General features: G+C 42.6%; 1 protein-coding gene across 1 annotated transcript; it reads left to right on the forward strand.

Annotated features, from left to right (window-relative positions):
- The first annotated feature begins 1589 nt into the window (after positions 1-1589).
- EIF2S2 (eukaryotic translation initiation factor 2 subunit beta) lies at positions 1590-18258 on the forward strand. Its single transcript, XM_083745901.1, has 9 exons — positions 1590-1951; positions 5265-5445; positions 6542-6645; positions 8326-8464; positions 10157-10257; positions 12190-12338; positions 13490-13546; positions 16446-16531; positions 17804-18258. Exons 1-9 carry the CDS (start codon positions 1937-1939, stop codon positions 17977-17979), a joined length of 1008 nt encoding a protein of 335 aa, XP_083602027.1. The 5' UTR covers positions 1590-1936; the 3' UTR covers positions 17980-18258.
- Positions 18259-18621: the final 363 nt, after the last annotated feature.

Genomic DNA, 18621 nt, shown 5'->3' on the forward strand with positions numbered 1-18621 from the left:
GTGGGAAATGTGTTGTTACGGTTTGTTTTAATATTAAATGAATGTGTTTTTTTAAAAATAAGAAAGAAAAGGACAACCAAAATGATCAAGGGGTTGGAATGACTCTCTTGTGAAGAAAGGTTGCAACATTTGGGACATAATCAGTTTTGAGGAAAGCTGAGTTAAGAGATGACATGATAGAAGTTTCTAAAAGTATGCATGGCATGGGGAAGGTGGGTTGAGGAAACTTTTTCACCCTCTCTTATAACACTTGTGGGCATCCAATTTTGCTTGGCAATGGACTCTCATTGATCCACATTAGATTTGTGTGGTTGCAACCTTTATTGTGCCACCATTACAATCTGGTTTGGAAAACTTTGGACTGTATCCAACAGTGCCCTTTGCATGAGTGGAGCAAATTTTTACTCAGGCAATAGGACTTTCCCTTCCTCTCCTCCCCCTGCACCTCATGCAACCCCCCAAATCTGACCTGGAGGGTCAGGGAGCCATCCAGAGCAAATCTGGGAGGTGCATGATTGCCACAGGGGGAGGAGAGGATGGGGGAGTCCTGCTATACAAGCCAAAGCCCACTTCTGTCTATTCTTATGTACTTGGAGAGGAGAGTGACTCTCCAGATTTTTGAATTCGAATATTATGAGCACTTGTACTATTATTTTCCTCTTTGGCTGCCCTTCTGACAGAACATATAGATCTGAGATTCTAGAGCCACTTGTAAAGAGGGCAGAGGGTTGCTCGTACCTGGTTACTTGGCTTAGGAATGCTTTATGTATATCCATCAATGAAGTTGGCAATTATTTGGTTCTCTCTGTATTAATTATACTTGTGTCTGGAAAACTTTTGTAAGGGTGCCCTCTGCCAGTGGACAAAGGTATAGATGAGCACTTTGAAGTTAAGAGCTTTATTCCACAGCCTGTGAGGAAGGAAGTTTGGAACTAGACAACAAAGGATATGTAACTGCTGTGAAACATCTGAATCAATCCAGTTCTAGGTCATAGGAAGGAGTTTAAATATTCACATTATTTAAATGAAAGGGAGCAGAGGAAGAAGGCTCAAATTTTTTTAAGAAGCATCTGTGTCCCCCAAGCTAAGGGTACTTAATTTAAAGCACTGAGGGCCAAATCCGATCTCCAAATATTTTATTATAATAGTAATAGAAACTATCCTGGCTGGATAACTCACACACGCTCCTCCAGAAGCAATTTCAGAGTTGGGGTATTGCAATATAAATGAGCAGAGGAGAAATAAGAGAAGCGGGTGGGTACAAGTTCCTTGAGCATCGTTTTTGAAGACAATGACATCCTGTCCTCCCTCCAACTCGCGCAGGGGGGCACAAAAGTGAGGATCAGGATTTCAACTCGGGCTCCCTTAACAGATCCAGCACTCAAGTCACCACGCGGGTTAAAACCCCCTGACAAGACTACATGCATTTTCGACCGGCGAAATGTTCGGATTGATAACACGAATACCGTCGCCCATTCAGACGTGCCAAAGAAACACCCGGGTCTCCTCCCCCCTCCCGCCCCCCGTGGTGTGCCGGCCGCTTGACTAACGCGCGCCGGGCCCCGCCCTGCCTGCCTGCCTGTGACCTCACCAGCTCGATTTCCTCATCCCCTGAGCAACACGTGCTGTAGTCCCAACCCCCGGACTTCTGCCGCGCTTGCGCAGCGGCTGGACTACGATTCCCGAGAGGCTCGGGCGAGACGGGGCGTGGAGTGAGTGCTGCGCATGCGTCCATCCGGGGTAGCTGGCCCCTGTCTCCTGTCTCCTCCTGCTGCTGATGCAAGAGCTGAGCGCGGCGGCGAGGTGGGCAGAGAGGCGAGAGGCGCCTAGGAGACGGAGCGAGGAGTGACTGACTTGGCCGGCGGCGTTGCGGCCACCCATAGCGGGGACGAGCCCTTCCGAGCTTCTGCCTTGAGGGCCGGCGAGAGCCGCAGCCATGTCGGGAGACGAGGTGAGGGCCCGGGCGCGCCTAGGCCTCGGCTGTGGCCGCCGCCTCCGCCGCCATGTGAGGAGCCAGGCCTGAGGCCTTCCCTCGCCCTGGCCGGAGACCGGCTGGGGGCTCCCCTGCCCGGGCTGCTTCGTGTCGCGCTGGTTCCTCCGGCTTGAACGGAGGTCGATCCGTCCTCGCCCGAGTCGCTTTAGGGAGAGGCGCTTGTTGGTGCCTTCCAATGGGCAGCGAGGTGCTTCCTCTCACTTTCCACGGATCAGGACATAAAAGGGAGGCCCGCTGGATCCAGGCCACAGGCCCGTCCAGCATCCCATTTCCTTCAGGGGCGAATTCGATGCCTATTCGAGGACACGAGCTCCCTCCCTTCCCTTCTGCCCCTGAGAAATCAGAGAGCGCTCAGAATATCTTCACACGTTACATCCAACGCGAATTGGCTCTTGCGTGTACACTTAATAGAAAGGTGTAGGGTCACTTCATGTAGCCTTTAATATTTTTTTTAAGAGAAAAGCCTCTGCCATAAAACGTAAAGAGTGAGTGCAGCCATCTTGGTTACAAGCATGTGTAAAGGTGCTGGGAGCGTTGGGTGTGGGCGCCAGTGAAGTGCACGTTTCACAGCAGGCCTGTGCTCGCCATCACGTAATGTATGGATTAGACTACCCTGTGCTTTATCCCGACTTCTGTGCTGATGGGGAAGACCCCTGCCTCTTTAATTGGTGTTAAACCGTTGTAACCACACTTGATGTGGTTAGGTGTACAGCCAACACATCTTGTGCTTTTGTTTAGAGAGTTAGCAGAGCTCTTCTCTCTTTACCCCCACTTCCGTAGGCTGGGCTTTCTCATCCTTTTGTACTATGGACAATTGTAACTGTGTAGTCCTTGCATGCTGTGTTTGTGCTAGTTTATTGCTTGAGTCCCAAACAACGTTTTGTGGAAATTCAGGTTTAGAATTAATTGTGAAGCTCATCAAGTCAATGACTCTTGGACCTTGTGAAATAAATGGACTTGAAAAGAATTGGCATACTTAACAGCATTGATTTAAGCTTGTAATCTTGCTCGGAGTAAGGAAGAATTAAACTCCTCATTTTAAGTTGTGATCAAGGCAAGCTGGCTGTCTTGAATCAATTTAGGTACCTAGTCTTTTGTGCAGAATAAAATTATCGATGGTTTGTTTTTATTAAGATTTGTTGATTAGATGGTTGAGCTTTTCCACTCCTTTCTATGGTAGTGGTGACATTGTGCAGCTTCTTACCCAGAGATGTGCTAGGGTTTACACCAGGGGTCAGCATACTTTTTCAGCAGGGGGCTGGTCCACAGTCCCTCAGACCTTGTGGGGGGCCGGACTATATTTTTTTGGGGAAAATGAACAAATTCCTATGCCCCACAAATAACCCAGAGATGCATTTTAAATAAAAGCACACATTCTACTCATGTGAAAACACCAGGCAGGCCCCACAAATAACCCAGAGATGCATTTTAAATAAAAGCACACATTCTACTCATGTGAAAACACTAGGCAGGCCCCACAAATAATCCAGAGATGCATTTTAAATAAAAGGACACATTCTACTCATGTAAAAACACTGTGATTCCTGGACCGTCCGCAGACCAGATTGAGAAGGCTATTGGGCCAGATCTGGCACCCGGGCCTTAGTTTGCCTACCCATGGTTTACACCTTAAAACGGCAGGTGCAAGATTTTGAAAAATAATGTGCTACACCTGAAGTAGCTTAGGATCAGGGATTAAAGCACTACTCCAGCACAGGAATGAAAATGCTTCAGATTTTCAAGCATCTGGGACTTTTGTAGTCTTTAGAGCAGGTTTTATAAAAGTCTTTATAGGAGGCTGATACTTTTGATTCTGAGTTATTAGTAGTTGTACAATCACAACGCCTAATGAGTTACTGGTTCAGTTTTTTTTTTGTATATTAGTACATGTGGTCAGCACCAATATATATGAAGCTTCTGGCTATTTAGTTGCTGATTTATTTTCTTACATTTATATAACCACCTGGTGTATATATGGCTTCCAGAAGGGCTCCCATGCAACCTGTTTACCTCCATCAAGTTGACGCCCTCAGGTGCCTTCAGACCATACCCAGTACAGAATAGAGCCTTCAGTGGATTTATCCCATAATTATTGTTTGTGAACACTTGTTAGCCCATTGCCACATGTTCCTAAGTTTTAAATGGGTATCCTTAACTATAATGTACTAAGGTGACATTACCTACATAATCTAGAAATTAAAAACTGTACCTGGCTATTTAGAAACTTTTCTCCACCCAGAAGAATTCTCACTTTAGCTTGATGAGTCAAGAGTATTTTAGCCCATCATTTTTCTGAACATTTTGAGGATTCATCACTACAGCTGTTTTTATAAGTTCCTGGGCTAAGTATGTGATGCATGTGCTGCTGTCATTCATGGCACCACTGGGTAGCAAACTAAAATATCTACATAAGATTGTTTTAAAATATTGCACAGAAAAAGACCAAATTCACAATAAGACCAATCAAAATTTCACAAGGGTTGTATGCATGCTTGTTTATTATCAGTGTATCTGGCACAATGTTGAAATCATTTGGAGAGCTATGAAATACCTGCAGTTCTTTCTGCATGAGATTTGCATGTCTTCCAATAATGTAAGAACCAATCTGTAGTGTCATAGTGGATACTAAGGGAAAACATTCATCCTGCTCTCAACATTGCAGTGCATGCTGGGGGAAGCAGTCCAAAAATGCATTTAATAGGCAAACAAGTTTATTGTGGAGAGAGAACTAGTCAGAATGAGACTGTTAGTTTAATTCTTAAGGCACAGAGGAGATTCTTGAGATTTTGCTTTTGGTCTCTAGTTTGTTTCCTCCCTGCCTGGCAGGAGCAAACACAAAACTAGCGGTATTTCAGAAATAAACCAAGGCTTGTTAGGTTTATTTCTGGCTTACTGCTTATGGTTTGTTTCAAGTAAGTCATGGTCCTGGTTCAGATGACGAGAGAAGCCATGCTATGGCTTCTGGGAGGCATTTTTATGTTTAAAACACGGTTTAAGACAAATTGCTGGTTATTGTGATGTGCAAACCAAAGCAATATCTGTTAGAGAAATATTGAAATGCATTTTTTTTAAAAAAACCCTGTTAAACTAAACTTTGAATTCTGCAAGATAGTAGAGCATCTTCACCCCCACCTTGGTTCAAATTATGAAACTCCTTGCAGGTCATGGTGGAAATCTTAACTTTAATAGAATGTTGGTTGCTTAAATATAGGTGGTAAACTAGCTGAAGCTGGAGAATTGTTTTTAAAATAAGAAAACTTGTTTGTTTTAGATGATTTTTGATCCTACTATGAGCAAGAAGAAGAAGAAGAAAAAGAAGCCCTTTATGCTTGATGAAGAAGGAGGAGATGCGCAAACAGAAGAAATGCAGTTATCAGAAACAAAAGAAATGGAGCCAGAGCCAGTGGAAGACAAAGACACAGAAGCAGATGAAGAGGACAGTAGGAGAAAAGGTAAACTAAAATCTTCATACCTTGGGTTACAGCCACTTCAGGTTGCGTTTTTTTGGGTTACACATCCCCCGAAACCTGGAAGTACCGGAACAGGTTACTATGTGCAGAAGCACCGAATTGCAACCCACGCGTGCACAGATGCGCCCCTGCGGGTTGCAAATGCTGCGGGTTGCGAACGTGCATCCTGCACGGATCATGTTCACAACCCGAGCATCCACTGTATATGGTAACTAAATCCACCTTGCCTTGCAGTAGTTAAATTTACATGGGATAACCCCATGTTTGCTGCCATGACTTCCTAGAATTTAGGAAGCAAAGGTTCTAATTCTGCTATTTACATGCAGAATTAGGTACACCAAACCCACTGAATCAATTCATAGGATTGCAGCCCTGGGGACCCCCATCTGCTACATATGACAAACCCAATGTTGCACAAACAGATTTCCTGTTCCTCTCCTGCCACCTGCAACTCTCCAGTCTATTCTAACCCTTTTGTTCATGCCAGCCTTCAGCGGTAAGCATTTTAATTCTGTAGCACTTTTAAAGGATTGGGCTACAAGCTTATTTTGTGCATTTCATAAGAATCCTGGTTAGATTTGTATTTTCCTATTATTAACAGGTTATAAAGCAACCCAGCAGTTTCACTTCCTACTCCTGTTGTTACAAATATTAAAGTAATGGGGGCATGTAGCAATAAACCCTACCTTCTGTGGTATGTAATTCCTTCTAAAATGTGGGCTCTATTTAAAAAAAACTGGGAACAAGTTCTTATTTAAACTTTCAGTAGCACACTTTGATTTTTTTTAGTCAGATGCTATGTCAGTCATGAATGGTGATGGCATCAACTTTCTACACATTGCTAAGGTATTGCACAATATTTTTTTCAAACAGACTACTTCATTCACACAATCACTTCATTTGACGACAGCTAAGCTAAAACTGATTTGCACTAATCTTGAAATGTTGCTGCTTGGTGCAGAAAGATCTGGAGAATTATACCTAAATTATTGTTGCTGCTTACATGATATTGACAAATATATTTCAGTGTTGCATTTTTGTAATATAATTGCTCTGTAATGTTGCTTTTGACTTTCAGATGCATCAAATGACTTAGACGATTTAACATTCTTCAATCAAAAGAAGAAGAAGAAGAAAACAAAAAAGATATTTGACATAGATGAAGCTGAAGAGGGTGTAAAGGTCAGTCTTCCAAAATTACTCAGTTGTGCCCTTTTCCCTTACTGCTCTTGACTAAATATTTTATACAGCATCAGTCCAGTAGAAGTTTAGTTGGTTAAATCATGTAGCTCTAGATATATTTGGTGATATCTAATACTTCTGCTCCATAAACAGAAGGAGAGTTGAACTCACAGAAAAATACCTTTCCTTTTCTTGGTGCAAAAACATTGGCTTTTAGCTCCAAAAACATTGGCTCCACCCCCATCATTCTACCCGGACACTGAGGTCCAGCACTGAGGGCCTTCTTGCGGTTCCCTCACTGCGAGAAGCCAAGTTACAGGGAACCAGGCAGAGGGTCTTCTTGGTAGTGGTGCCCTCCCTGTGGAATGCCCTCCCACCAGATGTCAAAGAGAACAACAACTACCAGACTTTTAGAAGACATCTGAAGGCAGCCCTGTTTAGGGAAGCTTTTAATGTTTGATGTATTACAGTATTTTAATATTTTTTTGGAAGCCGCCCAGAGTGGCTGGGGAAGCCCAGCCAGATGGGCGGGGTATAATTATTATTATTATTATTATTATTATTATTATTATTGGCTAGCACCCATTGGACTGGTGTGGATATAATATTAAACCATAGTTTAGCATGACAGGAATGAACCTTCTTTGGCACAGGGGTGAAGAGTTGTAATGCAATGATATGGCAAGCTGTGGTTAAGCAAAAGCATCTTAACAGTATGCTGTGATTCCCATCAACTAGTATTCAGAGGCATACAGCCTCTGACAGTGGGGTGGAACATAGCCATTGTGGCTAGTAGATATTGAGATCCTTATCCTCCATGAATTTGTCTGATCTTTTGATGTCATCCCAGTTGGTTGCCATCACTGCCACCTTTTAACCTCTCTGCCTTTCTTCTCTTTCCTCTGGCTCCGCATTTAACTTGCAGATTTTCAACCAGCCAGCCTTCAACTGTGTTCAGTTTAAATGCTGCAAGTTAAATGTGCATGACATGTGATTCTGTTGTACTCTGCTGTTTTCTGCTGCTGTAATTGCCGTATGCTTCACTGTTTGTTGTGCAACATTAGCCTATCCTATGTTCCTTCCTAAATGATGTCTTGCACCAGCTGGGATCTGTAGACTATGTACACTCAAGAGTTACAAACCAGCAGCTACCAGCCACCCTGGTTATTCTGTTTGAAGGGTAGGCAATAAAGCACTTTGATAAAAGTGTAATCTAATTTTTTTTAATACAGCCACAGTGTGTGGTATCCATTCTAAGAATCACTTGTACCAAAACACTTAGATACTTGAGAAAAGGAACTCTAGAATCAAATTTTCAGTAGATAACGGTGGCTCAGTTTTCACGAAGAGCATGTTGCATATTTTAGAAATGTGCCGTATTCTGGTTTGCATCCAGTGATGCCATGCTACTGATGGACGACTTCTGCCAGTGGAATGGGAAGGGAAGCCATTTGGGGTGATATTTCCTTCCCCTCCCCTCTAAATCCGCTCTAGAGAGGATACCTCAACCCTGTGGAGTAGAATTGGGCTGAGGGGAAGAAAATCACAGAAAATGTTGGCCTTCCTCTTTGGCCTATGAAGCCTCTCAGTGGAGTGGCACTTTTGGATATAGCCTTTTAATTTTGCTGTTACTTTGTATAAATGCCTGCTATTTTATGTCCCTTCCATATTATGTTAAAGGACCTGAAAATTGAGGGGGATGTTCAAGAGGTAGTAGCAGAACAAGCAGAAGATGACCTTGATATCATGCTTGGAAAGAAGAAGAAGAAGAAGACTGTGAAGTTTCCAGATGAGGATGACATATTGGATAAAGATGAAGGTGATTTTCTTTTCTTTTTGTGTGTTTGTTTGCTATGAGTGAAAGAATAATTTTAAACGTTGGAACAAAACATATTCACACCTGGTAGAGTGGAAGAAAAGCTGTCTTTCATAACATTTACTTCCACAGTAGCTCCAACTTCACCATACAGTTCAGCATTTAGGTATGCAGCCACCTTTCCGTCTGTGTTGTTTTCTTTCTATGTCTCTCCCTCCCTCTCTTCCTCTCTTCCTGCTTTCTCAGAATTCTAATGGGGTCCCGTGAAGGGAGAGGGAACTCTTTTGAAACTCTCAATAGGATCTCACTTTCAGTTGTCAATCAAAATCAGGGGTCAGCAACCTAAGGCCCATGGGCTGGAAGCAACCCGCGGAGGTCGCTTGACCAGCCTATGAGCCTCCCCAGAACCTAGCTGTGTGCTGCGCTAAACCAGCGCAGCACGGCATGGGAACTCACTTCCACAGTGCCGGAAATTATGTCTGCGTATGCTGGAAATCGCAGGCGCGCGTGCTCACACACAATCCGGCCCACGCAGGGGTCTCCACAGGACCGATCTGGCCCAAGCAAGATAAACCTTGCTGACCCCTGATCAAAACAATGGGAGGTCATTTCTTCAAAGCTAGTATAGGTAGCAACTGATTTGCTGCAGGGGTTACTTTCCAGACCCCAGCATGTGTTGTTGGCTGCCCCACACTACCCCTTTTTGTGCTGTTTTTAGGGCACTTCTGGGTTCAGAGCAATGTGCTGTTGCACGCATAGTAGACATGCCTAAAACAGTCATTGCCTGTATCTAAAATAACCATAAACTTAAGCCTTAATACAATTTTTTCCAGGAAACCCTGGGACTCTTTGTGTATACTGAGAACTGTTTTTGAGACACCGAGGCTACTTTGAACTAAAATTCCCAGAGTTTCTTGAGAAAAGCTGACAATATTGCATCTTCCTTCCTCTGTCCTCTTTTGTTTGTGGATTTAGGTTGCATGCACATCTGCACTCATGGCTTCTCTCTTCAAACCATGAGTTGTTACAAAGCAGCAAGGTTTGTGTTCTTGGCTTTATGCACATGATTTGTTTAGGGCAGGCATGGCCAAACTCAGCCCTCCAGGTGTTTTGGGACTACAGTTCCCATCATCCCTGACCACTGGTACTGTTAGCTAGAGATGATGGGAGTTGTGGTCCCAAAACATCTGGAGGGCCAAGTTTGGCCATGCCTGGTTTAGGGGGAACAAACCATGATGCTGGGTTTGCACAAACTACTAAGGCAAACCATGGCTTAGTTCCTGGTAGTGCGGTAGCAGCAGGGCCAGAGGAAGGAGCAAAGCAGCCACAGATTTCTAAATAAACACCAGCATGCTTGTTCATTCATGATAAGCCATAGTTGTGCACAAATCATGCAAGTGCCATTTTTATTTGATTTAGCAAATCTGAACATTTTCATTCCCCCCCTGTAAAACTAATTGCTATTCACATATGCCAAACACTTCCATGGGAAGACAAGGGAGAGCTGTGTTTCCCTTCCAGAATGATCCGGTGTCACTTTAGATGATCCCTTAACTTTCAAGACTAGTTTCTGCCTGTTGTTAGTTGGTTGAAAGTTTTCTTTTGTATCCCACTTTTGTAAAAGTAAGTGACACTTTGTCCAAGACCAACTGGAAGACAGTTCCTTCGATCTCAAGTATATTTCTTACTCTACAGCATTGGAGGATGAAGACAGCAAAAAAGATGATGGAATCTCCTTTAGCTCTCAGTCAGGACCTGCATGGGCAGGCTCAGAGAGAGACTACACATATGATGAGGTAAATAGTTTATCTGCCGCTTACTAATCTGTTTCTGTCGATAGCTTGTTTGGGGGGGGGGGGCATGTGAACAAATACAGCCTAAAATTGCTTTCGATTTATATAAGGCTTGGTGCATTTTGTTAAACTTGGGCTGTTGTTGCATGAACAGAGGAGAATGAATTATTTCTGTAGGGCTTTAATCAGGAGGTCATAAAGTACATTCACATACACTTCAGTGAGAGTTCTTAACGCTGTCTTTCTGGCCAGGAAGATTATGTTCATTGAGGTCACATGCTTCCTGTGGTACAAGCAGTTGCCGTGTGACAGAAAGATATGTTTTGGAAACAGAAGAGTGGGCTCTAGTCCTGTACACTTAATTCAAAAAGGTCAAGAATAAGGTTATTTCTCATGTTTAAAGCAACAAGCATGCCTGTCAGCACAGCTCTGAATGAAATATAGGGGCTGAGGCATAGAGGACTGAATATGGTGTTAAACTAAAGTAACAATTGATGTGAATAGGGCCTGTTCTGCCCTTCCCTAAGGCGAAGAGCATTCCTTGTTCAGCCCTAACTCCTGCCCAGAAACACGTGCATTTGCTATCAGTAAATAGAAATAAAATAACTTACTGCAATCTGTGGTTCTGAAAATGCAGAGTGGGACTTGCTGAGGAAGCAGTAGCAGGGATGCAATATGTTTGAAATGCATCTCCTAATTCTTGATGTTTTCAGATTTGCCCAGCAGGGAGAGCTTACACCAACCTCTTGGAGTATAGTTGGGAACTACTGTTTTTTGTGGCCTTTAGTTATGATTTTTAGCCCTACTTCTTCCCTTGCTACACTTTACAAAGCAAAAGGAAGCAATATGAGACAAATTGTTATTGTTTCATTGGAGACATTATTACTTTTTCCTCTGAGGAGCTAAAACAAGAGTCTGGTCACTGCTATTAAAAGCTTGGTTCCATGTGTTTAACATGCAGAGGACATAACAGCCACTGGCTCTGCCACTGACCTCTCTGTACCAGTGTTAGAAACTGAGATATGAAAGCAAGGAGCTAAATGGCACCTTAAACCTAGGTTATGGGCCCAACAATGAAATGTATAGGTCAGGGGTCAGCAAACGTTTTCAGCAGGGGCCGATCCACTGTCCCTCAGACCATGTGGTAAGCCGGACTATATTTTGGGGGAAAAATGAACAAACTCCTATGCCCCATAAATAACCCAGAGATGCATTTTAAATAAAAGCACACATTCTATTCATGTAAAAACATCCCGATTCCCAGACCATCCGCGGGCCAGATTTAGAAGGCGATTGGGCCGGATCCAGCCCCCGGGCCTTAGTTTGCCTACCCATGGTCTAGGTGCACTTTTTTAAGTACACAAATACAAAGCTGAAAATGAATGAACTGCAGCTAAAATACTGTGTTCATTTTTCACATGGTCTAGTTCTTCCCCTGCTCACCCCCCTGAAATTCTTAAATTCTTCTCTAGTCTTCAGAGAGTAGCTGGAAGTGGGGAGGCAGAAAAAGGTCCTCCTTTTCTCCCACTCTGCAGTTTGAATCCGAAATCTTAGGTGCAGTACTGCGTCCAGAGCTTGCCCTAATGAAATTCCCTGTCACAAAATATGCCTAAAAATGGGAGTTTTGTACACTGCTCTGTGCACTTAATGGAGTTGAGAATAGGCTCTCTGTGTGTACAGCTGTAGACCTGATTGAAAGCCCCAGATCAACTCTGCTGTCCTCTGTGGTTTGGTGGGATGCACCAGAGCATGAGAGAGGGCTGTTCTAAAACATGTCACAGAAGATCAAAATCCCCCATCACCACCAACCCCAAAGCCAAACTTAATATGTTGACATGATCACTGGAAAACCCTTGCTTTTTTTTTTAATAACAATAAAGTGAGAGATGGTTCATGACTGAAGTTATAAATATTCCCATCCCCATGTGTTTGCAGTTGCTGAATCGTGTTTTCAACATTATGCGAGAAAAAAATCCAGATATGGTAGCTGGTGAAAAACGAAAATTTGTCATGAAGCCTCCACAAGTTGTAAGAGTAGGAACCAAGAAAACATCATTTGTCAACTTCACAGATATCTGTAAACTGTAAGTCTTGCAACTTGGAGCAGGGTGCAGCATTGGGTGGAGGGGAACCATGATCCTTACATTGTATTCTGTATAGTTATTTGATTGCATGGACTGGAGGGAACTCAGTTGCAAGCAATTGAGTAGCCCTACTGAAGAATTAATGGCTTGAGTATAGAACCATCTTCACTTCAAAGATGTTAGCTTTGTCAGACATCGAAGACAGTTGAAGAACTGAACTTAATGCATCACTACTAAAGGTTATTACACGGAAGGAGTCTTCACTTGGGTGTGTGGTGAGAGTTCGGGATAGCTCCGCAGAAGCACAATGGTGATTAACAAAACAAAAGGCCAGCTAATTTCTTGTGAATTAAACCAGCCCTTTCATACTCTTAGGGATACTGGATGTCTCTGCCAGCCTCCCACTCAAAACCATCTTTGTGTGTTTGTGTTAAATTCTAATTCAGTGAGTCTTCACTGAAAGCATTCTCTTTCAGAAACCAACCAATAGTGTCTGTGTTACACTGGAATACTAATGTCAGATCAGTTTTCTGTGTTACTTAAGTCTCTTACTGCTGAAATAGAAGCAATCTGGTGTTTACTTTGAAGATTTATATCTTGCTAATCTCTCCTTCCCTTTTGTTTTCTCCACTGATGCTTTGCTCTCTTCAAAGAGGTCCCCGTCAGGCAGATTTTGCTGAAAGTTTTATATCCTGACCTTTGTGTGTGTGTGCCGGCTATTACTTACATATTACATCCCTACATTGAGGAACATCAACATTGACCCTGTGGACACACATGTACGTGTCAAGGCCTTTCCTGGTGCCCACAAGGTCCCTTCCACTGTCAGTAGAACACTTCATGATGTGTACTTGGTTGCAGTGTGAGTGCCCACGGTAATTTCTCCTGTTTGCAGATGTGCCCTTAGAGACCCTAGGTAATACTATGTTCTAGGTCAGATGATGATGTGTGGAAGAAATTACTGAGCACTTAATCACTGCATTGAGCTGGGCTATTTGCTTAGTACTATGTGCCCTAAATATATAGTTTGTGATCGTAACTTAATAATAATAATGGGCGGCTTCCAACAGAAGGTTAAAAATACATTAAAACATCAGTCATTAAAAACTTCCCTAAACAAGATTGCCTTCAGTAAACTTCTTTCTTTATAGATTACATCGTCAACCAAAGCACCTCTTGGCTTTCTTGCTTGCAGAATTGGGTACAAGGTAAGCACCTTCCACTTCTGCAGTGTGCACTCCAGTGTTTCCTGAATGCAGGTGTTAGCTGTCTTCTCTGGGTAAACTATTTTAAAATTTGTTCTCTCTCTTCTGGAAGTTAAGTAAACTTGCTATTAAAGGCGTTGCTTTTGCATATTTAGATTTGAAATTCATGTATCTTAAAATGCTATGGGCTTATGGGAGGAAAGGTGGGAGTTGTTTGCAAGAAGACCATATTTCCCCTTGGGGCAGCTGCTAGTACCATTCATGAGCTTGAAGGTTTTTTGCAGCAGATATTTCTTAAAGGTACAGATGCATACTACTGCTTCTAAATGCTAGTAATTAAGCTTATCAGGGGGGAAAGAAACAAGTACTTTGCAAGGTAACCAGTTCTGCATCCTTTCCCAAGGTTCAAGTTCTTGTACTTAAAAGGTAATTTGGGAGTAAAAAAAAAAGGGGGGGATGTTTGACTCGCAGTATCCACTCAGAGGCATGTATGCACACGGGGGGGGGGGGCACAGATTTCTTCCTCCCCCTCAGCTGTAGTCCTTCACACTAGCCCTGGTTCCTAATTTTCAGAATGAGAGCAAGCAAGCCTATTTGGCGAGTGGAACTAACCTCAGGCTATTTGGAATCCAGGCTTGATCAAGGTTTTTTTCCCCTTTTCTTTGCAGTGTCTCTTTCTTAAGGATAGATAGGGCAATTCTTAAGCAGGCGGGTTATGATTAGCTTGTTGGCTGATGTACCACTTTAACTCTTCTTGCTTGCAGATTGGGATTAGATGTGGTGAACAGAACTTTGAAGGGTATCCCTGGCATTCATGTATTACTTGAGCTTTCTTATTTTTTATTATTTAGTGAATTTATATACCGCCCCATGCCTGGAGGTCTCAGGACGGTTCACAGAATAAAATCAAAATATAAAACCACAACATACATAATCAAAATAAAAACAATCCAGTAACTCCCCCGCCCCCCCCATCTACATTTGAAAAAGTCATAGGCACTCTGGACCACTGAGGCCACCTGAGCCTTGAGCGACAGCAAAGGATCCAGGAGTACCCCCAAGCTACAACCCTGCTCCTTCAGAGGAAGTGTAACCCCATCAAGAATAGGCACTTTCCCACCCATCTGGTCTAGGGAACCACCCATTAACAATGCCTCAGTCTTATCTGGATTGAGTTTCAGTTCGTTGGCTCTCATCCAGTCCAAGGCAAGATACTGGTCCAGCACTTCCAAGGCAAGATACTGGTCCAGCACTTCCACTGCCGAACCTGCAGGTGTAAAGGAGAAATAGAGCTGAATGTCATCAGCATACTGCTGACAATGTACTCCAAACCTCCGGATAACCCACCCAGTTGTTTCTTGACCAAAGGAGCTGAAAAAACATATAAGAGAGCAGGCAAGATGGGAGTCCTTGCTCTAGTTTGAATTTGTCTTCATGTACTTTTTCAAAAAATGCTTTAAAGTGCAACCAGTGGGAATGTAAATCAATGGTAGATGAAGCTTAGATGATATTTGAGTTCTGATTTGGCATGGATGGTGGTTTGGGGGGGTCTGTTTTTAAGCAGGTTGACCTTTGTTGCAGCTTGAGAGGTATAGGACACTTAATCTAATCCTGCTTCAGCCCCACCTCTAGCCTGCCATATTAATAGACCACATTGTAGGGCTGCCATAAGCTATTTTCTCAGCACAACCTCTCAGCTGTAATAGGAAAATAACAGTGAACATCATTGCAGGACTTTTGCTAGTGACCCTTCCTGTCCCAAACACTGCTATAAGGGGACAATGAAAATGAAGCCTATTTTTAAATGTACAGCCATACCTCATGTAACGTTTGCTTCAGGTTGAGCGTTTTCAGGTTGCGTCCCGCGGCAACCCAGAAGTACCGGAAAGGGTTACTTCCGGGTTTCGCCACTTGCGCATGCACAGGCGTGCAAAATGACGTCACACATGTGCAGAAGCGGCAAATTGCGGCACGTGCAGATGCGGGTTGCATTCCTTTCAGGTTGCGAAAGGGCCTTCAGAACGGATCCCGTTCGCAACCAGAGGTATCAACTGTATTGCACTAAATAAGACCTGGTGTTTTTTTTAAAGTAAGAACTCTTCTCTTTTTACACCAAACTCTTAGAGTTTTATGCGCAGCTCACACTTTCGTCCCTGGTGACTTCTCAGTGTTAACTTGAAAACGACCTGTTCTCTCTACTCTTTTTTGTTCTGTGTTTCTTTGTCTATTATCTTCTGCTTATTTCTCTTGGAGAAAGAGAAATGGAGTAAATGCCAGTAGAAGAAAAGATACACATAAAACTGCTCACCTTCCATTCTTTCATCCTAGTCTTCTCTCTCAGCTAGCTTCAACTTCTACTTTGTTGTTCTGTGTTTTTCTTCTCTCTCTCTCGCTTACCATACCAGCTAAGTAAAAACAATTTGCAGCAGGAAGGAAAGGAGAGGAGAAAAAGCAAAGTGTTAACTCTTCCTCTTAAACCACATACTTCATTTCATCCACCATCCCAACCCTCTGCTGTTTCTTTCTCAAAAAATCTCATGATGTTCTGTAGCTACTCAGCAGGCACAGTAAAGCTGTTGTGGGATTCCCCCCTCCATCTTATGTTGGAATTATTTTTATTAAAAGAGTTTACAAATTCTGTAAACCTTCCCTGGGCACATTGATATGTCCCTTTTGATGCTGCATAGCCTGGTTTTGGCTGCAAAGCTGTCAGCACTCTGGGAATGAGCTCAGCTTTAGCAGAAGTGATGAAGTTTGTTGCCTCCATACAAATGGAGGTATCCTCACAAACCTTAGTTTGTATATGCTTTAATTAGCATTAGGGAAGCTTGCAGCCAAAGAAACATGTTCTATTTGATAGTGTTATTGAGTTCTAAACTATAAAATTCTTCTTTCAAATCAGTGGCTCTATAGATGGTAACAACCAGCTTGTAATCAAAGGAAGATTCCAACAAAAACAGATAGAAAACGTCTTGAGAAGATATATCAGTAAGTATATTCTGCTTCATTTAAAGTTGATTTCTGTGTTTTCTTAGCACTTAACGTGAAAGAGGCAAGTTGATAACTTCATGAGAAGGTTTCAAATATTGTCTAAAATGTGCACATTTTTAACTAAAATATTTACGCCACCTTTATGTGGATAATGATTGTGAAAAATAATAAATCATACAACTTTCAAAAGAGAACAAACCATAGCAGATCCATCATCATAAGTAGCAATACAGCCAACTTGCAATTGTCATTTCTTCTGAAACCATTGTATTTTCACTGGTTGGCATATGACAAGTAGTGTTTGGACCAGGTGGACACTGAGAAGGGCGATATTTGCACCATGAGGCTCAGATCAAAATCTCTTTACATTGCATCTATCTGAGTGCTTGAGTAGCATGAGAAAAGGGGTCCTGTCTGGAATACCTTGACTCTAAATGGTTTCTGAAGCAATTCAGCTGAAATGCAGATTGAATAACCCTTCTTGTCAACTTAAGGATATCACACATACAAAACGTGTGTATTCAACTGCAGACTTTTTGCTAGCTTACAATAGAACTAGCTCAGTAACAGAAATAGAAGTTTTGGATGTGGAAGATCCTGTGTGGAAGATTCAGTCTGATCAGTCTCCGGCATCTGCAGTTAACTGGACTGGGGGAGCAGGTGATGGGCAAAACCTCTGCCTGAGATTCTGGAAAGCCACTGATAGTCCAATAGGCAGCAGCAGTTTCGGCAGCAGGAGCAATTTCTGAATTGTCAGAGAAAAAAGTGTTTCTCTTTTCTTTGGCAGTTCAGAGTTCCGTTGATAAAAAGTTGACTAACTTATCTGCACAGAGCCCTGTGAGCTGCTTTCCAGACCTACCACTCAAACCGTCCTGTGGCACATAGGTTAAATGTGAGTGGGCAAGCAGATAGAACTTTTCGTGGAGTGTTGATTCTTTAGTACTTTCATCCTAAGGCAGAACTGCATACCAGGAAGATGTATTAATGAGCTAGGGTGCAGTACTGCTCATTTGAGAAGAGGTAATTAACTCTTAAAACAAGTTTATGGGGAAAATAGAGAGCTGCTATTAACTTTAGTCTTCGCAAAATAAGTTTATTTCTTTGTAGTAGTACCATTGGTGCTTGAAGACAATTGGTGTTGTGACCTAGGCAATTTGAAAATTATGTTGCTGTGACAGAATTAAATAACTAATCATCCTATACAGTTCAGCATGTGAAATTTTGGTTAATCTCTCGTTGCTAATTCAGCATGTTTAATTGTTCCCCCAGAGGAATATGTCACCTGTCACACATGTCGGTCGCCAGACACAATCTTGCAGAAGGACACCAGATTATATTTTTTGCAGTGCGAGACCTGCCACTCGCGCTGCTCTGTCGCCAGCATCAAAACTGGTTTCCAGGCTGTCACGGGCAAGAGAGCGCAGCTCCGTGCCAAAGCTAACTAGTTGGTTGGTCGACACTGGATTTTTGCAAAGTGATCTGGGCACAAAAGGCTGGACAGGCTTACGACCTGAGTGGATTTCCAATGTATTAAAACAAGATTGTAAAAGCTGCTTGGCTTTGGGTTGGTCTGTGAAATTCTTGCAAGATGCAGATCCTCAAGCTGTTGACATTTGCTAACTGAATATTTTACCAACTGTCAAGTGTGATGAGAGGAGGTGCTTTTTAATCTGTTCATAGAATTCTGTAAAATGCAAGACAAATTAAAGTTATTATAACAGTGACTCATTTCAAGCTTTCTTTCTGTTTCTCTGTTAAAATGACTGCTATGGCGACAATAATACTGTGAATACATGCGAGTGTTGTGGCTGATTCCAAATAATCAAATGTGTTCTTAAAAAAAATGTTTCTTGGAACAAGTATTATAGTAGCAAGTGAGAAAAGGTAATATTCTGTCATTAAAAATAGATTCTTTCAGGTGAATGACTCCATGGATATAAAAAAATTCTAGTTACATGGAGCAAGCCCACAGGTATTTATGATTAAATCTGGATTGATTAGGGTTGGGTTTCCTGTCCATGCTTGGGCTCAGTTTCATCTGTATGCTAATATAGATAAGTTCAGGGCACCTTACTAATGCATAAGGT

The sequence above is a fragment of the Podarcis gaigeae genome (genome assembly GCF_964106915.1).
Source record: "Podarcis gaigeae genome assembly, chromosome: 6".
In the NCBI taxonomy this organism is placed as follows: Eukaryota; Metazoa; Chordata; class Lepidosauria; order Squamata; family Lacertidae; genus Podarcis; species Podarcis gaigeae.